Source organism: Mizuhopecten yessoensis, unplaced genomic scaffold (assembly GCF_002113885.1).
Source record: "Mizuhopecten yessoensis strain PY_sf001 unplaced genomic scaffold, ASM211388v2 scaffold6779, whole genome shotgun sequence".
NCBI lineage: Eukaryota > Metazoa > Mollusca > Bivalvia > Pectinida > Pectinidae > Mizuhopecten > Mizuhopecten yessoensis.
In genome coordinates this window covers 501,545-519,838 of record NW_018406720.1, presented here as the reverse complement: position 1 = coordinate 519,838, position 18,294 = coordinate 501,545, and the positions used below count along the sequence as shown (strand labels likewise).

The 18,294-nt window shown below is 35.8% G+C and overlaps 2 protein-coding genes across 2 annotated transcripts in view; one reads left to right on the top strand and one right to left on the bottom strand.

Moving 5' to 3' along the window:
- Nucleotides 1–5,639, bottom strand: part of LOC110452624 (pre-mRNA-splicing factor 18-like) — an 18,553-nt gene extending 12,914 nt beyond the window's left edge. Inside the window, exons 1-5 of the mRNA XM_021501255.1 lie at nt 5,496–5,639; nt 3,679–3,786; nt 2,584–2,655; nt 1,646–1,759; nt 204–347 (exon numbers count right to left, since the gene is read on the bottom strand). Coding sequence (XP_021356930.1) covers nt 204–347; nt 1,646–1,759; nt 2,584–2,655; nt 3,679–3,786; nt 5,496–5,630 — 573 coding nt within the window. The 5' untranslated portion in view covers nt 5,631–5,639. The remainder of the gene's footprint in view (nt 1–203; nt 348–1,645; nt 1,760–2,583; nt 2,656–3,678; nt 3,787–5,495) is intronic.
- Nucleotides 5,640–5,911: 272 nt separating this feature from the next.
- On the top strand, nt 5,912–18,145 carry LOC110452657. Its single transcript, XM_021501305.1, has 5 exons — nt 5,912–6,058; nt 8,259–8,439; nt 10,361–10,570; nt 13,095–13,321; nt 14,331–18,145. The coding sequence occupies exons 1-5, from the start codon at nt 5,912–5,914 to the stop codon at nt 14,826–14,828; spliced, it is 1,263 nt and encodes a 420-aa protein (XP_021356980.1). The 3' UTR covers nt 14,829–18,145.
- Nucleotides 18,146–18,294: the final 149 nt, after the last annotated feature.

Sequence of the window (18,294 nt, the reverse complement as noted above, 5' to 3'; positions counted from 1 at the left end):
GCCCGCCCGCCCGCTCACGTGATAACATAATACGTCCCCGTCTTCGACGGGCGTATGAAAAGAGGAAAGTTTCTGCCTCCAGTTATTTTGTGCAGTTGAATATTATAAAGTCTGGAAATTTTGAAAAGCTGCCTAATTGTGAAGTGTAGATAAGGATCACTGTGTATACTATCTGACTTATGGAATTTTCATTTGACCTTCACCTTGATGTCTTCCTCTGTTGTTCCATCGTCTCTCACAGCTACATTATTGGAGGACTTTCCCGACCCAGCGTTGATTATTTCATTAATGAACTCCTGATCAACTCGGTCCATGGCTGCTTTGAAGTCATTTTCATAACCTTCACCCTATATATATAAAGATACACTGTATATTCATAAATTGCATGCACGGCTTATGATAAAACATTGCAGGTCCAAGCTGACTGATTTGTTATTTAGTAATTACTTGTCCTTTAAAATCAGGTGAGTTGTTCACATACAATGTTTTCTTTCTGAGCTAAACTTACTTTTAAACAATAGGCCCAGAGGGCCTGACTCGCTCACCTGGATATCGAAGCAATCATGGCAAAATATTCTCCAAATGAGATCCAAGGGTTAGATTTTTCATACCCAGCAATTTTATGTATGGTTATGGGTTGGGGATCTCAACTGTTTCTAAGCTGTGACTTAGAAACTAGGTCCCTAGGGGTTTGGTCAGACTCCAGGGTCTATTCTAATATCGTGATTACATTCATCTCTTTATGCCCAGCATTTGTATACATAGTTTTGGGGTGGGGATCTCAACCGATTTTAGACCCTTAGGGCCATCCTGGAAGCAAATGTGCATTCTTCTCTTTATACTCAGCAATTGTATATATGGTTATACGGTGGGGATCTCAACCATTTCCACATACCAAGTATGATCAATATCCATGGCATAGTTCTACAAAAGTCATTTATAGCAATATAGCCAAATTGTCCCCTTTTGGCCCCGCCCCTCAGCCCCCTGGGTCAGACCCATCATTTGTACAATTTTGAATCCCTGCCTCCCATGAATGCTTTTGATCAAATATGATTGATATCCAGAGCAAATTTCTACATTAGAAGTCGTTTAAAGCAATATAGCCAAATTGTCCCCTTTTGGCCCCGCCCCTCAGCCCCCTGGGTCAGACCCATCATTTGTACAATTTTGAATCCCTGCCTCCCATGAATGCTTTTGATCAAATATGATTGATATCCAGAGCAAATTTCTACATTAGAAGTCGTTTAAAGCAATATAGCCAAATTGTCCCCTTTTGGCCCCGCCCCTCAGCCCCCTGGGTCAGACCCATCATTTGTACAATTTTGAATCCCTGCCTCCCATGAATGCTTTTGATCAAATATGATTGATATCCAGAGCAAATTTCTACATTAGAAGTCGTTTAAAGCAATATAGCCAAATTGCCCATATTTGGCCCCGCCCCTCAGCCCTCTGAGGGGTCAGCCCCAACATTTGTACAATTTTGAATCCCCGCCTCCCATGAATGATTTTGATCAAATATGATTGATATCCAGAGCAAATTTCTACATTAGAAGTCGTTTGTAGCAATATGACCAGGGTAGCTATTAAGCCATTGACATACGGGACAAGCAATATTTTTTTTAAGAAACACATAAAAACGTACCTTTTTAATATCTGGATCTAGCATTTCCACCTTCTTAAGTCTCTGGAATGCCTCGTAGTCATTTTCCCCAAATAACCTGATTGGTTCATTACGTTCTCTCAAACGCCGGACGACCTAGATCAAACAACAGATTATGATAAATCATGGTACCTTGCCTTGACACTATTTTATCCTATGACCTAAATTGATCACCTTCGTATTCAGGTGTAATTCTGGGAAATACTGAATAATTGAAGAAATTATTCTCTAAAACCTTTGTTTGTACCTCTGACCTAAATACTTTTACTTGGCATTGAAGCAAATGCCTAGAACCTACTGTTCGAGACTTCGTATAATGGTCTATCAATTTTTTCCCCAGTAATAAGAAATTTACGTTGGTCAGGAAAATTACCTTGATCTTGAAGTGGGAGTACAAGAAATATCCCATATTAACAAACGTACTGCCTATTGCATGATGATTCATTTGTGTATGAAGTTTGATTTAACATATTAGATAAGAAGTTATATTGCGGACATGAAAAAGTCAAGAGGGATTGATAAAAAATACCATGTCCTATCATGTCTCCCCTAAGAAACACATAAAAATGGGTCAACATGTGAGATTGAAAGATTGTAAGTTTACATTAACTTATTCACCCCTGAAATTTCATAATGAACTATTCCAACCTTTGAATTGGAAGAGTTCAAATGTGTTGTCAGGGATAAATTAGTCAAATAGCTTCATTGGGCCTAAACAGCAATGATATCTACACTTAATCATTCTTTTAAAAATTATTTTTTGATAAAAAGCAATCGTGAATTCAAATATAATGCAAATATTTATAAAGACACAATAACACAAGTAACATATATAAAGATTGTTGTTAATTTTGTAAATTAAAATCCAATTATGTTGTTGGTAAAGCCATCACAAGAATAAGTATTTTATAGATGCTCACCTCTTTCCTTGGGAGCTGTGGTACTTTTTCTTCCTCATCTTTTGTTTTGTTTTCTTCCTTGTTTACTTCATTCTAAATACCATAAGCAAATAAAATTATTACATTTGATAGTTTATCAATTTATAAACATAGTTACAATGACAATTTCTTAATATGAGTTTCTGGCGATTTTTGACATATTTCACTCTCTGTTATTTAAAGTGTAAAATATTTCTGTAGTTTGCAGTTTAGCAGATATTATTATCATTTTATGAGCACATCTGTATGCATGTGGAGTCTGCATATATATATAAATTTTATTTATTTTACAACAATTGCGAAACAAGTTTTTGTTGGCCCGGATGTTAGTGGTGGGGATGTCTTATTATGGGAGGAAACCGGAATACCCGAAGAAAACCCACGTGGTCGGGTAGGTGACCCTAACCTTTTCACGTCTGTGCTAAAAACCTGTGAAGATAATTGCTAGTGTTTGTTAAGCTGAAAAGATCCATGGGTATTGTAGCTGAACTGGACTGGGTCGATTGTCGGCGACCAGATAGTTAAATTGGTAGAGCGTCCGTCTAGAGTCTGGAGGGTCCTGGGTTCGAACCCCAGTCTGGCTGTACATTTTTCCTCTCCTGTTACAGTATAATACCTGTGAAGATGACTGCTGGTGATTGTTTAGCTGAAAAGATCTGTGGTATAATACCTGTAATGATGATTGCTGGTGATTGTTTAGCTGACAAGTTCTATGGTATAATACCTGTGACGATGACTGCTAGTGATTGTTTAGCTGAAAAGATCTGTGGTATAATACCTGTGACGATGACTGCTGGTGATTGTTTAGCTGACAAGTTCTATGGTATAATACCTGTCACGATGACTGCTGGTGATCGTTTAGCTGACAAGTTCTATGGTATAATACCTGTGACGATGACTGCTGGTGATTGATACCTGTGACGATGACTGCTGGTGATTGTTTAGCTGACAAGTTCTTTGGTATAATACCTGTGACGATGACTGCTAGTGATCGTTAGGCTGACAAGTTCTATCGTATAATACCTGTGACGATGACTGCTGGTGATTGTTTAGCTGACAAGTTCTTTGGTATAATACCTGTGACGATGATTGCTGGTCTTTGTTAAGCTGTTGATGTCTTTTCCAATATTCCCCTTCTTGTTTTGCTGCCAGGTCCCCACGTTTGAAATATTTCTTGTTTGGTGCCTGAAAGTATTCATTTTTCTGCTGTTTAATCAGTAAGTTTAGAGAAAACACATCTGCTGATAAAAAAAACATGTGAAAGCATGTACATGGCAAAGAAGAATGTGTAGTCCTGTGTATGAAATACTAGTGGTTTAGAGATTGAAGTTTGATTTTAAAGATGTCTAGTTCAATTTTATTAAAATATAATCGTTGGGTAAAAAAATATGAATTAATTCAAATTCTAAAAATGAATTAATTCAATTGTGCATTATTTCCTAGGCTAGCCATTTTATATTACATTGTGTGGTGTATGGTTTTATAACTAACTTGTGAGCAAAGTAGACTTAACTAATACAAAATGTTAGTTTCCAAATGTACATATTCTACATATTCTGTCACTAAAAATGAATTTGTCTCTTTTATTTATTTGTTTAATCAAAAGAATTTATCTATTTGTTTCAAAGAAAACTTTTCTGTTTGACCTACATGCATATATATCCCACAATACACAACGAATGGTAGTCATTTCGGTAACAAGTCGTTTCGGGACTTACTCTTTCCTGACATATAAAAAACATAATCAAAATATGAATGAATGTTACATTTCTCTTTCCCTTTTCGTAAAAATCTGTGTAAACACAACTTTCGTTGTAGCCTATTAGCATCGACGTCACGATTTATGTGTACACAAGAGTATGTATATGGTGGCTTCATTCTACCCGTGCTTGTTTTGCCAATTAGCGCCACGCTTGAATTGCTTGCCTACATTTACCTGATTGACAACATGTTGTTAATTTGAAGTAACTAATCCCATTATTAAATAGAGAAGAACGAACACCAAGTACCGACTGCGCGGTCAATATCAATTAATCAATCATTATTTTTACATTATTTCATTCGTTATTGAAGGTTCCTTGTTTGATATCTTGATAACATGTTTTTATTTTACTCTTTTCCCTATTAATGTGGCCAACTTAATCAAGTTTTCCTTTTTACAGAAGTACTAATTTGACAGTAAATTCTGCACATAAGAAGTACAAAATTTTACAATGTAGACTAGTAGGGTGTGTCTACGTATTCAAATCTCTGCAATCAAGGACTCCTTACTGTTTGTTTTGCTGAAATTTTGAAAACTACTCAATTAAAAAGTAAACTAAACAAACATAAACACGTGTGCTAAGCAAACAATAGAAAATAATCGTGATGTCTCGAAACGACTTTTGACATTCCAGAAACGACCCGGAAAAAAGTCCCGAAACGACTTCCATCTTGTTTACCACCGAAACAACCTGACACCTACACAACAGCACTGTACAAATGTGTCGGATGTTTCCACTTGACTTGAGGGAATTTTATTCTAATGCATCCTTTCATATAAGAGGTATTGGTACAGGGCATATTAAATGATATAAGATGAGTATTACTATAAAGAACAGGTTGGACAAGAAGGGCATTCAGTTAACACTTGAGTGAGTTTCGGACTCCCCAAAATGAGTTTTGACTTAATGATTTTGAGGACAGTCTACAATCTGATATAACTAAATATCAAAGGTTAACTGTTAGCCCTGACGAGGCTAACAGCTTATAGTTGCCTTTCCCTCTAATCTAATTCCGTGCTTATAGTGAGTAGTCTGTACAGTAGACACTGATGTAGCTCAATATCTATAGACAATTAAAACCCATCCAACCGTATATTTTCCTTAAAACGATACGAATACACTCGATCATACCATAATATCTTTGTTTGACTCTAACTGTCGTTTTTTCCGTTCAATTTCTGCTTTTAAACTTTTCAAATCCATCTTGCAGCGTAGTTGTTGTTTTTTCTCATTAACGGTGTTAAACAATATTTTTGAGTTTGCCATGCGAATTAAATACCGATACAAACATCTTTGTGATGCGGAAATATATGGGGCGTTTTCTTTTAGGCAGCGGAACCGATTAAACTTAAACTATTACATCAGTTTTAAATAAGATATGCTCATGCAATTTAAGACATACAAAGGTCAACATATCTCAAATAATATCAATTATAAAATTATCAGCAGCTTTCTAATGTATACATATCCCATTTGTGGCAATTCTACGTTGTATGTGTTCTATTACATTAGATACAACTCATTAAAGGCAAGCATTCCACAACAAAATGGAGACACGACCCGGCTACTTGGCCATTATATTAGGAAGTGTATATGTGAATGTGGTTTTGTCCTATGATATTACCGTCGCTACTTGTAATCTATGGAACGTCATGTTTAACTGGAACGTTCGAAAGTACAGAATAGCGCAAATGGTATGAATTGTGATGTGTGCCATTTAAAATTAAATTATCAAATATACCACTACACTGTACTGGCAGTAGGATTGTCTCCCTTGCATTAAGTAAACCATGCATCATCAATTACTTTGGGGTGGGGGGGTGGGGGGGTTATTTCTAATTTTGAAACCTATCATGAACGTATTCATGTATTTTATGGTATGTATTTATATTCGAAGTACTAAACTATGCATTGTATTGGACAAATTAAGAATTAAAATCAATAAAGGGTCGATCAATTACAAACACAATGTAAGAATAGTTATCTCCCCCTGTGCTGTAAGAAGAGTTGTCTCCCTTTGTGAAGACTGTCCAAGTTGAAATTTATGCTTTGTGCGGAAGTCTATTAAATTGGTTAACAGGAATGATTTTTTACCACTTACTTCCAGATGTCGAATCAATTGTGTTCAAGCATATCCTATTTGATGTAACCAAGATGCCCTAAAATTTGGTCAATAAGGTTACATTCGCGTATCCCGGTTGAAACAGTACAGGTGGAGTAGAAATATTCCATGATAAACGAACGCACTTGGACTCTTATATAAGCAGAGCTAAAAATGCACAGTTTCGGAAAATAAATAACAATGTATTAAGAATATTATGCCCTTTTTCATGCGTCCGCTGAATTACATAACATATCTTATAAAAACTACATGTGGCTGGACATTGTTTTAGAAAGAAATAATGCAAGCTAGCAATAGTCAGCATTTTAGTTTCGGTCAGGTATGTCTGGACCCCTAGGGCTACATTCGTGTATCCCGGTTGAAACGGTACATGTGGCGCAGAAATTTTCCACCATAAGGGAAAGCACTAATGGACCGTTCTATAAGCAGAGCTAAAAGTGCACAGTTTCGGAGAATATAAAACAGTGTTTCAAAAATATTATGACCTTTTTTCATCCGTCCACTGAATCACATAATGTATCTTAAAAACTACATGTGACTTGACATTGTTTTAGAAAGAAATAATGCAAACTGGCAATAGTCAGCATTTTAGTTTCGGCCAGGTACGTTTGGACCCCTCAATCTACACGTGCTAAATTTTTCTGAGGTCAGCCTTGGTTCAGTTCTGTACCTGTCATTTTCTTTACAGGTTCAACCGTTTCAACCGGATACGTGAATGAACCCTAGCTCAATCTTCGTGTGCCGAATTTTCCTGAGGTCAGCCTCGCTTCAGATCTAGATCTGTGCCTGTCGTTTTCTTACGGGTTCAACCGCTTCAACCGTTTTAACCTGATACACGAATGTAGTCTATGTAACCCTGGGACAATTACTGCAATCAAGTTTGTGCAAATAAATGACCTTGACCCACATTGAGTTAAAATCTTTCTGTAACATTCCAAAACGTGTAACATTTTGAAAATCTTCAAATAAAAGTCCATAACTTGTAGGGTTATGATCAATATTGGGCTATTTAAATAAATATGACATTGACACATTTTGAAGGCCATTGATGTGAGGTGAATTACAGAGGCCCATGGGGCCTTTTGTTCTTTAATATTATTGAACTTGACTTAAAGAAATCACAATCATCTGACATTTAAAAAGGAATTTATTATAAAAGTATAAGAACTGTACTTTTAAAATCAACCCCAAATATAGTGTGTTTTGAGTTGTGATGGTCCTAGGCTTGGTTATAACTTAGCACAAGTATGTTAAGCCCAATCAGTCATCAATCAATGATTAATAGTACCGTATCTCTGTGTGGTGTATAGGAAAAGGATTTGCACTATTTCTATGGCAGCTTTTTACACAAACGTATTCACTTAGTGACTTAGAGGGTTTCATATTGATCCTTTTAGGGTTCAGATTTTGTATTGCATCAATTTTGCTGATATAATAATACCAGTAGTTAAGATGTTGTTTGGATGTGCACACATAACATTATCACAGCTGCGTGTGCCTGCAACATTTGATTGATGACATGATTATTAGTTCATTTTTTCAGCTTATACATGTTTGGAAGAAAAGACTGTATCAAAATGCCACCTCCGAGAACACCTGATTGCGACAATTGCACTCATACCTATGAGTTCTGTCACAGTTATAGGAAATTTGAGACCCTATCACATTGTTAAATAATCTTGTATTATTTTGTTATTGTTAGAATTAAAATGCTTTGTTGCATATGTAAAACATATGACTTAATCTATGTATTCTGTTCTCTTTTCTAATAGATAACTGATGCAAAGCCTGATGTGGTGGCTTTCCAGGAAGTAAGATTTCATGTAAATGGGGGAGGAAACCAGATAATGGAACTCCAAGAGTTATTACCAGACTATAAGTGGAGATTGTTTCGGGAGGCCAACAAAGTTCAGAAACCCAAGGGAGCTCACTGGCTTGGCTGGGAAAAGGAAGGTTAATTTTATCTTGCAAAAATGTATCGGAAGACACATTGAATAACAAAATCTAGACAGGTTCATCTATTGAACGTACAGTTTCAGATCCTATTTTAGTTGTTTTTAAATTTGTTGTTCAGTCTTGATTGATATTAGTAGGAACAGTAATAAAATAATATCATAATTGGTTTGTAACCAGAATTGATCGACGATGGATTATATAATAATTATTTCATAATTTTATGGGACTTCGTACTCAAATACAATCGTGACAACACCATTGTAATACAGTGTATAAGGGTGAGTTGTTTGCCTTAGATTAGGTTTCTTTCTTACACAACCAACTTTTACACCATTTTCTTTTTAAAACAACAAAATAGACTTTTAATGCATACTGTACATTTTATACATTTGAATTCAGTAATGAACCAAATATAGCATTTGTAATTGATAATTGGAATCAGATAGGGAATACCAATCTGTTTTTGATTATAACTTATATTAATTGATTCAATCACAACAGGCGAAGGAGCAATAAGTTATTCTTGTAGTTTATTAGAAGTGTCGACCGGTTTTGCCCCTACAGTGGGCTTATTCAGGACAAAATTATAGGATATTTCTATCCCTGAAGTACTTAAAATCGGGGCACATACAATTATTCTACATATATATATGTATAGTGACATCATTAACAATGGCAGAGATTGTGACGTCATAAACAATAGGTAGTATTGTGACGTCATCAATAGTTTTACAAGAAAGATAACTCTGTTAAGCCAATATCAATACATATCTAAAAGGACATCAATAAAAATGTTGTCTAGCGGGACGTAATAGTTAGAGAATGCAAACTCTTTACATACTGAATTGTCCATTGGTAGATTGTAGTGCAGAGTTTCATCTAGCTGGTAGATATACTGGTCTTATAATACATGTAACGGATTTTAATAATCATTGTAAAGCTAGGTTGAAGTCATCTAGAATGATGGAAATAACCTACTATAGACTGAACAATATAAGGAGATAATAAAAAAAATAATAGAAGTTTTTGAGTCCAATGCCTAGATGAAGGAAAGGTCCTCTGTAAGAGTTGCCATATGGTCACCGTTTCCCTATGACATACTGGGATGGCTCCTGAAAGATCTTTTCTATCTTTAAGTAGAGTAGTAGTAGATTCTGGTAAGGTAAGGGGTCAAAACTTCACTAGAACTCCTATAGGGATGACATCATTGTGAATGCGCTGCTGAATATGGTGTTTACCTTTGTAGGTTTTAATTTGACGTCTGTGGAACACTTTGTAAAATAATGACAACAACTTCATGTAATTAAACCTTGTCGGCTGATTTCTCTTCTACAACCTTAGGTCTGTGTAATGTTATAAAATAGGGTACCTCTGCAGTAGGTTGATACGCCCAATTCATAGACATTTTGTTTCCAATAGTAAAGAGTTTATTAATGTTCATTCTTTTGGGTAACTGAACCATGGTTTTAATGAAGCCGTATGAGAGCATTTTGATGGCAGTATAGGAAGCATGGGTTGGTCTTATGGCAGACTCTGTAGACTTCCTACAGCGGATCCCGGGAGATGCAGGGGCTCTAAATGAAAGTGGTTAAAACAAGGCAAGGGTAGAGCCAACGCCGTGGTTTTCTTAATGGTGAAATAATTGAATCTGTTTTATGATGTTCTCTCTTTTACTCAATCCCCTGCATACTTTCGGGTATCCAGACGAGGAGCAAAGGACCAAATTATTCCACCATTAAGGAAACCACAGCGTTGGCTCTACCCATGCCTTATATTAATTGAGTATTGACCCATCACTACAATCAGATGAATTTTTAACGTTGTAAAGTAATTGTTCAGAAATACAATATAAATAAGTCTATCATGGGGGAATATCCAAAATTAAATGTTAAATTCTTTGTTTACTTGTTTACTTCAGGAATAGGGATCCTGAGTCGGAAACCGATCACCTTGTTCTCCACCCACACGCTGCCTGCTGTACCAGGCCCAGACATCAATAATCGGGGTCTTATTATTGCTAAAATTTTCATCAGTCCCGAGATTTCTGTCCAAGTCGCCGCTCTGCATCTGTCCTATGAACGCCGTCAACAATGTGGCAACACCAAGTCTGTCATTGAACTGATCAGAGGTAAATATAGGTAGGAATATTATAGGTATGTGGTAATACACAGGGTAGCTAGGGAGTTTCCTCTGGCCCTGACACCAGACTGAGACACCAGACATCTATTTGTCAAAATGTCTAAGTCTGGTGTCAGGGTAGCATGCATGTGGTGCTTGCTAGGAGTTCACAGCCTGGTACTGAAATCATGAAACAGGTGCATTTTATTACATGTAGGTAAGATATGGAGCGTCAACACCAAGGGTTCCGTAACTGTAGGTTTTATTAGTTGACATGTTTCGGATGACTAGGCCAACCGTTGTCAGAACCCATGATGACAGTCGGCCTAGCAACCCGAAACATGTAAACTTATAAAACTTACATTTACAGAATCCTTGGTGTTGATGCTCCATCTCTTACCTACTTGTACTTACCTCCCTTCTATAAGCTCTATTAGAATACTCTGGTATCCACCTCGGACTCCTCCACTGAGACATCTACCAACCAGCACCTACAGGACGTTAGACTGCTTCGTCTATGATTGTGTTGATTTCTTCAACACTTTTATTATTTTCTACAATACTCTAAAGAATATGTGACACCAATACAATGGCGCCTCCTGATTTGTTGGTCTACAGAGGTGAAAGGTTAACACAGAAACAAACGTTAGGCATCCTATGTTGCAGTAAGAGTGCCCACTTGGCTAGTATAAATTTATGCCCGATAGCCCAATCAACTCCTTATACAATTTTGAAAATCACATAATTTTATTGCCTTCAGATATATTCTCTAACGGTTATGCATTGTTTAAACAAATAATAAATATGTCAGTAAACTGACTGACTTGTCCCTTGAGATTTGACTTAATTGGCCTGAAAGCAGACTTTATAGTTTCATGTTGATGTACACATGTTGATGTACACATGTTGATGTACACAAGTTGATGTACACATGTTGATGTACACATGTTGATGTACATATGTTGATGTGCACATGTTGATGTACACATGTTGATGTTCAAAAGTTGATGTACACATGTTGATGTACACAAGTTGATGTACACATGTTGATGTACACATGTTGATGTACGCAAGTATATGTACACAAGTTGATGTACACATATTGATGTACACAAGTTGATGTACAGATGTTGATGTACATATGTTGATGTGCGCATGTTGATGTACACATGCTGATGTTCAAAAGTTGATGTACACATGTTGATGTTCACATGTTGATGTTCAAAAGTTGATGTACACATGTTGATGGACACAAGTTGATGTACACATGTTTATGTACATATGTTGATGTGCACATGGTGATGTACACATGTTGATGTTCACATGTTGATGTAAACAAGTTGATGTACAAAAGTTGATGTACACATGTTGATGTACGCAAGTTGATGTACACATGTTGATGTACAAATGTTGATGTACACAAGTTGATGCACACAAGTTGATGTACACAAGTTAATGTACACATGTTGATGTACACAGGTTGATGTTCACATGTTGATGTACTCATTTTGATGTACATATGTTGATGTGCGCATGTTGATGTACACATGCTGATGTTCAAAAGTTGATGTACATATGTTGATGAACACAAGTTGATGTACACATGTTTATGTACATATGTTGATGTGCACATGGTGATGTACACATGTTGATGTTCAAAGGTTGATGTACACATGTTGATGTACAAATGTTGATGTACACAAGTTGATGCACACAAGTTGATGTACACAAGTTGATGTAAACAAGTTGATGGACACATGTTGATGTACACAAATTGTTGTACACAAGTTGATGTACACAAGCTGATGTACATATGTTGATGTACACAAGCTGATGTACATATGTTGATGTACACAAGTTGATGTTCACATGCTGATGTACACAAGTTGATGTACAAAAGTTGATGTACACAAGTTGATGTTCACAAGTTGATGTACACATGTTGATTTACACAAGTTGATGTTCACATGTTGAAGTACACAAATTGATGTACACAAGTTGATGTACAGATGTTGATGTACATATGTTGATGTACACATGTTGATGTTCAAAGGTTGATGTACACATGTTGATGTACAAATGTTGATGTACACAAGTTGATGTAAACAAGTTGATGTACAAAAGTTGATGTACACAAGTTGATGTAAACAAGTTGATGGACACATGTTGATGTACACAAATTGTTGTACACAAGTTGATGTACACATGTTGATGTACACATGTTGATGTACACAAGTTGATGTACACAAGTTGATGTACATATGTTGATGTACACAAGTTGATGTACACATGTTGATGAACACAAATCACTGGCCCAAATAATGTTACATGAGATAAACCAATATTATATATTGTTATTAAGTCAGACATTGCAATGAATTAAATATTTTAGTATTATGCAATGTTAAATAAAATATATCAATTTCTTAACTTTGTCTATACTTTTTAAGCTTCTCAATATAAAGAGTAATATCGATTTCAAGTTTATGGGATCCTATAAATTAATTGTTTTCCTTGGTATGTTTTATATCCAGATCAAGAAAGCTCATCTGAACATTTACGGAGTATTGTCCTGGGCGATTTCAACACGTACAATGACTTTGATTGGCCAGTGAAGCTGTTCACGTTACCCAATCAGAAAACGCTGTTGGAGTGTCACATACAAGATGAAAAGTTTCTGAGTTTGAGGGGAAGATCACCATGGAGTGACGTTTGGGAGATGGTTGGACATCCTAGCAGTGGACGAACATTCAGTAATATGGTATGTTGGCCTTCACAAATACATTGGACATCATGATTACCGACAAGAAACAAGCACCCTAGGGACTTTACTCCTGAGCATAACTTCCAAACAGTTGAGATTCTCATCCCATAACCATATGTTCCATTGCTTGGCATCAAGAGACGAACACAGTCATGATATTAGAATTTACACTGGCTATTGGCTCCACCCCATAACCACATATAGGGATTGAACGGCGTTTTTTTTTATTTCTATGCCGGTATGAACGCAAATTGGTTACATTCATATTGCTTGGAAGTCTGCTAGGGCTTCATGTTTAATATGGATGTAACCGATTTGTGTTCATACCGGGATGAAAATTAAAAAATACGCCGTTTAATCCATATATTTACATTTTTACTATAGAACAATTGTTTAATTTTATTTATTTGTTCGTAAATCATGTATTACTGCGTTTTGTATATGCGGTGTCCTTTCATCAATATTGGCGGAACAGCCCTATTTAGATAAAATTTGAGCCAATAATAAACCGTAGTCATTTGAGCGTTTGATGCAGGACCATTCTCCATATTATCCGAAGTGAAGCAATAAGACTCATTGAACAAGGTTAATCTATGACGTCATAAGTAAACCATGTGTTACGTCACAAGAGTTTTTGCTTTCATACTCAAATGAAATGCATTTCTGCCGGTAATGTTCATATAGTGGGTTGCAGCGCAAATGTAAATATATACAAATGTTGGGGATACAGTGATAAACACAGTAATAATATTAGAATTGACTCTTGGGCCTGACCCCACCCCTAGGGACTTAATGTTTGGGTCATGACTTTGAAATGGTTGAGATCCCCACCCTTTAACCCTATACCATTGATGGAACAAAGATCAAGGTGAGCAATATAGGCCCTCTAGGCCTCTTGTAAATAAAATGTGACCCAGCTGACTGGGAGGAAATGCTGAAAACAAGCTACTTTTACATAGCTACCTCTCTGTGTAATACTCAATCTGTCATTATTTTTATTTTCTAGCCAACTCCTGGGTATGCAAGTAGACCAGATCGCATTTTAGCGACCTCAAATTTCAAACCACATGGTGTTCACCTCCAAGGAAACGGTACAATTTACAAATCTCACTACTACCAGAGGATTGTGACAGAGAGGCTCCGGACTCTGCTCCACTCATCCTACCTATCGTGGTACGGTGTAACTGGGTATCCCTGTTTCCATGACTGTGGCCCTCGTGGGTACTGTCGCTGTGGGGTGTGTGTAAGGGGAGATAACCCTATTGGTACAACATGTACACTCCCAGAATGTGAGGAATGTTCTAGTCGGGTGTTTATCTACATTGTTATATTTGTAATTCTAAATATTTTAACAGTTATTCATTTATTTTATGCTGTTGTCTGTCTGCTCATTAGCGGAGCTGATTTTAAAGGCGAAGCCGTATTTGCAATCTTAGGATGTAATTGTTGTCTGTGTAATCCAGATAATTTCAGACCTCTCAATTTCAACAGTCGGAAATTCTGATTATTTCGTGGTCTGAGAAAATGGCCACTTTTTCGCCTTCCACCATATATGTTATTTGTAATATCAGTGATAACTGCCATTTCAATGGTGACCATTGGATGGTGGAATTTTGAACAGAGTCTGGAAACCGTATATTCAATAATGGATGAAGAATTCTTTCCTTCAGACCATCTGATGGTTATTGCAAAGTTAGACATTACAATATTTTCTTGATTCTAAACAGTGATCTTGCAGGTTTACATTTATCATTTGTTTCACCTGTAAAAGCTCAGGGGGTCTGTTTCTTACAAAAAGGGTTGGATAATATTGAATGTTGGATAATACTGATCTTCAGATACAAGGGGCCTATTTGTTTATTGGACAAACCATTTTTATTTATTTTTTAAATGTGATTTTTCAGGGATAAAAGCCTGTTGGACATGCAAATGTTTTAAATAAATTGTTGAAAATGTTCTATATAGCTTGCCAGAAAGCAACAACAGGTCACTGGATCAGTCCCTAATTTTGTAAACAAATAACTTTGGTTCAACTGGTCCAGCCATTTTTTAAGTAATGAACAAAAGTGTCCACGGTTTCCACTGCTCTAGTTTTAATATGCAGAATTCCTCTGACACTTGATAGGAACCTTACTGCCATACCGGTACTGGTTGGCTTACACTGTTTTCGTTATAAATTGTGCTCTAGTGGGCTAACTTTGTTCATAATTTACTGGAGTGTTATACTGTATACAGGGACATTTTAGCTGCAGTTTAATTTTTGCCTTTTTTTACAGTCCATAATGAAGGCCAAGTTATCGTTGAGTACAAGTTAACAGCATGATAAACAAAGTTGTTAAATTATTAGCACTGGGCAAAAATGGATTCCATAGGTGAAGGGAGAAAGATTGACTGGGCGAAGGTGAAGGGAGAAAGATTGACTGGGCGAAGGTGAAGGGAGAAAGATTGACTGGGCGAAGGTGAAGGGAGAAAGATTGACTGGTCGAACAGTTCACGGTATATTGGGGTTTACTAAAAATTAAAACAACTTTTAAGGACAGAGTTTCAAACTGCTGTCACATGTGATTGGCCGAAACATTAACAACATTAGTTGTTTTGGGCCACTTTGTGCTGTTCAGCTGATACAAAACCCGGCATCTTATATGTTTGCATGGGTATTCAGAGGGAAGGTGTGTGTGTGTTGGGGTTTAGCAAAAACAATATATTACAATTAGCACTTTTTAGAAATCACATTTGTTCAAAATATGTTTTCTTACACTCTAACTGCAAGTGTGTGATAACAATGTACCTTAAGGAGAGATGGTACCTTTCACATCACACCTAACTAGTATTAGATTCATATCCCTTGAATGTAATTGAATTAACACTTGCTAATAATCCAGAATATACTGGTGTTGTCAATGCCTGTTTGCCTATCAATGAATGATCTTACTGGGGGGTAAATTCCTTTAATGAAAGATAATTTGAACTTGTTTCATAATTGTTGTAAAATAAATAAAGTTTACATTTACATTTTGAGCCAGTCCTGCTCCTAGCTACACTTAACTGGACCAATTTATACAGAAAAATGGTTTGCCGAAAATATTGGCTTGATAAATAGATTAGTTGTAGTGGATTGAAAGAGACTCTCACTTTGTAGATTTTGTAGATGTGATATTAAATGTTCGATTTATTAGCTGAAGTACGTATAATTCAAAAATATAGATGCTGTATTGTTTTATACTGATCTTTTAAAGTTTATATCAATATTGTACAGTTTAGATTAATGTTGTAAAGTTATACTGATGTTGTAAAGTTATACTGATGTTGTAAAGTTATACTGATGTTGTAAAGTTATACTGATGTTGTAAAGTTATACTGATGTTGATGTTGTAAAGCTATACTGATGTTGTAAAGTTTAATGATGTTGTGAAGTTATACTGATGTTGTACCTTTTGTACAATATACCAACATCTACTCTGTGCTATTACTATTAAATACAATGAAGATCTACTGTGATATTTGTTGAACTGCTGGTTGCATTCCAAAGAAATAAACTGGATTCCATGTTGGGTTTTTTATTAGCTTACCTGGCATGTGTCGGTGAGATTCTTATTAGCTTACCTGGCATGTGTCGGTGAGATTATGGTATCACGCAGCATCCATTTGTTGTCCATCTATTTTTTCTCTCTTAAGAACTGCAAGACCTAGTGCCATGGTATATATGTATTGAAACTACCTGGGATAGATTATTAAATTCTGATTTACCAAAGGGTAGACAACTCTCTATGCTGAAAACCCCCTTATGGCATATAACTATTGGTGGAAAATCTGTCGTTTACAATAACTGGTATGCTAAGGGTGTTAGAGTGATAAATGATATGTTGAAAATACAAATCCTGTTACTTTCTATTCCTACCATGAATTTACACAGAAAATATATTAACAAACTTCCTTCACTTTCATGGTCTTGTCAAATCTGTTAAATTAATTATTGATACACAATGGATTCAGGATATAAAACTTCTACTTCCTTTCATTCCTTTAAACATGGAACCATTTTTTGATAAGACTCCAGGAACAAAATGTTTATATAAAATCTTATCAAAGAATGATGAAATACCAACAGGCAGGAAAAAATGGGCAGATCAATTTGACTTTGATAATTCTAATTGGGCAAATATTTTTTCTCTACCTTTCAAAATAACAAACGATTCAAAACTTCAGTGGTTTCAGTTTAGAATTTTACATAATATTTTAACAACAAACACACTACCATTTAAGGCAAACATATAGTTGTGAGTCCACTTTGTACTTTTTGTAAATCAGAGTCAGAAACCATAACTCACATAATTTAGGAATGTCAAAAAGTTCAAAATTTACTGCAGAGCTTGGAAATACTCTTAGACACACTTTTGACTCCTTTTACTATTAATAAAGAATCATTTAATTTTGGGTTCTTGTCAATTAGAAATGAGTTCAGTAAAATTGAAATTAACATCATTAAACATTACATTTACAAAACCAGATGTCTTGAAACCACACTTAACATAAATTCTCTTATCAATTTATTGAAAGACCACCACAATGTCAAAAAAATACAAAGCAACCGCTAAAGGTGATGCTTCTCTTGAAAGTTTTACTTCTTTAGACTTAAATTGAAATGATTTCTATATATCTAGACCCATTCATATCTATTAATGGACTCTTGAACTCTGACAGTTGGTTAATATAAAACTTTTATACTTGTTTTGAATTGATATTACTATCTTGGAGCAAATGTTGCCAATAAAACAATTGTTGATGATTTAATTTCAACTTTTTAGGTCACCTGAGACAAAGTCTCAAGTGACCTATTGCGATCGCCTTTTGTCCGTCGTCGTCCGTCGTGCGTCCGTAAACAATTTACATTTTCGACTTCTTCTCCAAAACCCCTGAACCAATTTCAATGAAATTTTGCAGGGACCTTCCATGGACAAAGGTCAACAAAA

Coding starts and splice junctions, on each gene's coding strand:
- LOC110452657 (XM_021501305.1), top strand. CDS start 5,912: ATGGAGACACGACCCGGCTACTTGGCCATTATATTAGGAAGTGTATAT. Junction 6,059..8,258: donor AGTACAGAATAGCGCAAATG/GTATGAATTGTG, acceptor CTTTTCTAATAG/ATAACTGATGCAAAGCCTGA. Junction 8,440..10,360: donor GCTTGGCTGGGAAAAGGAAG/GTTAATTTTATC, acceptor TGTTTACTTCAG/GAATAGGGATCCTGAGTCGG.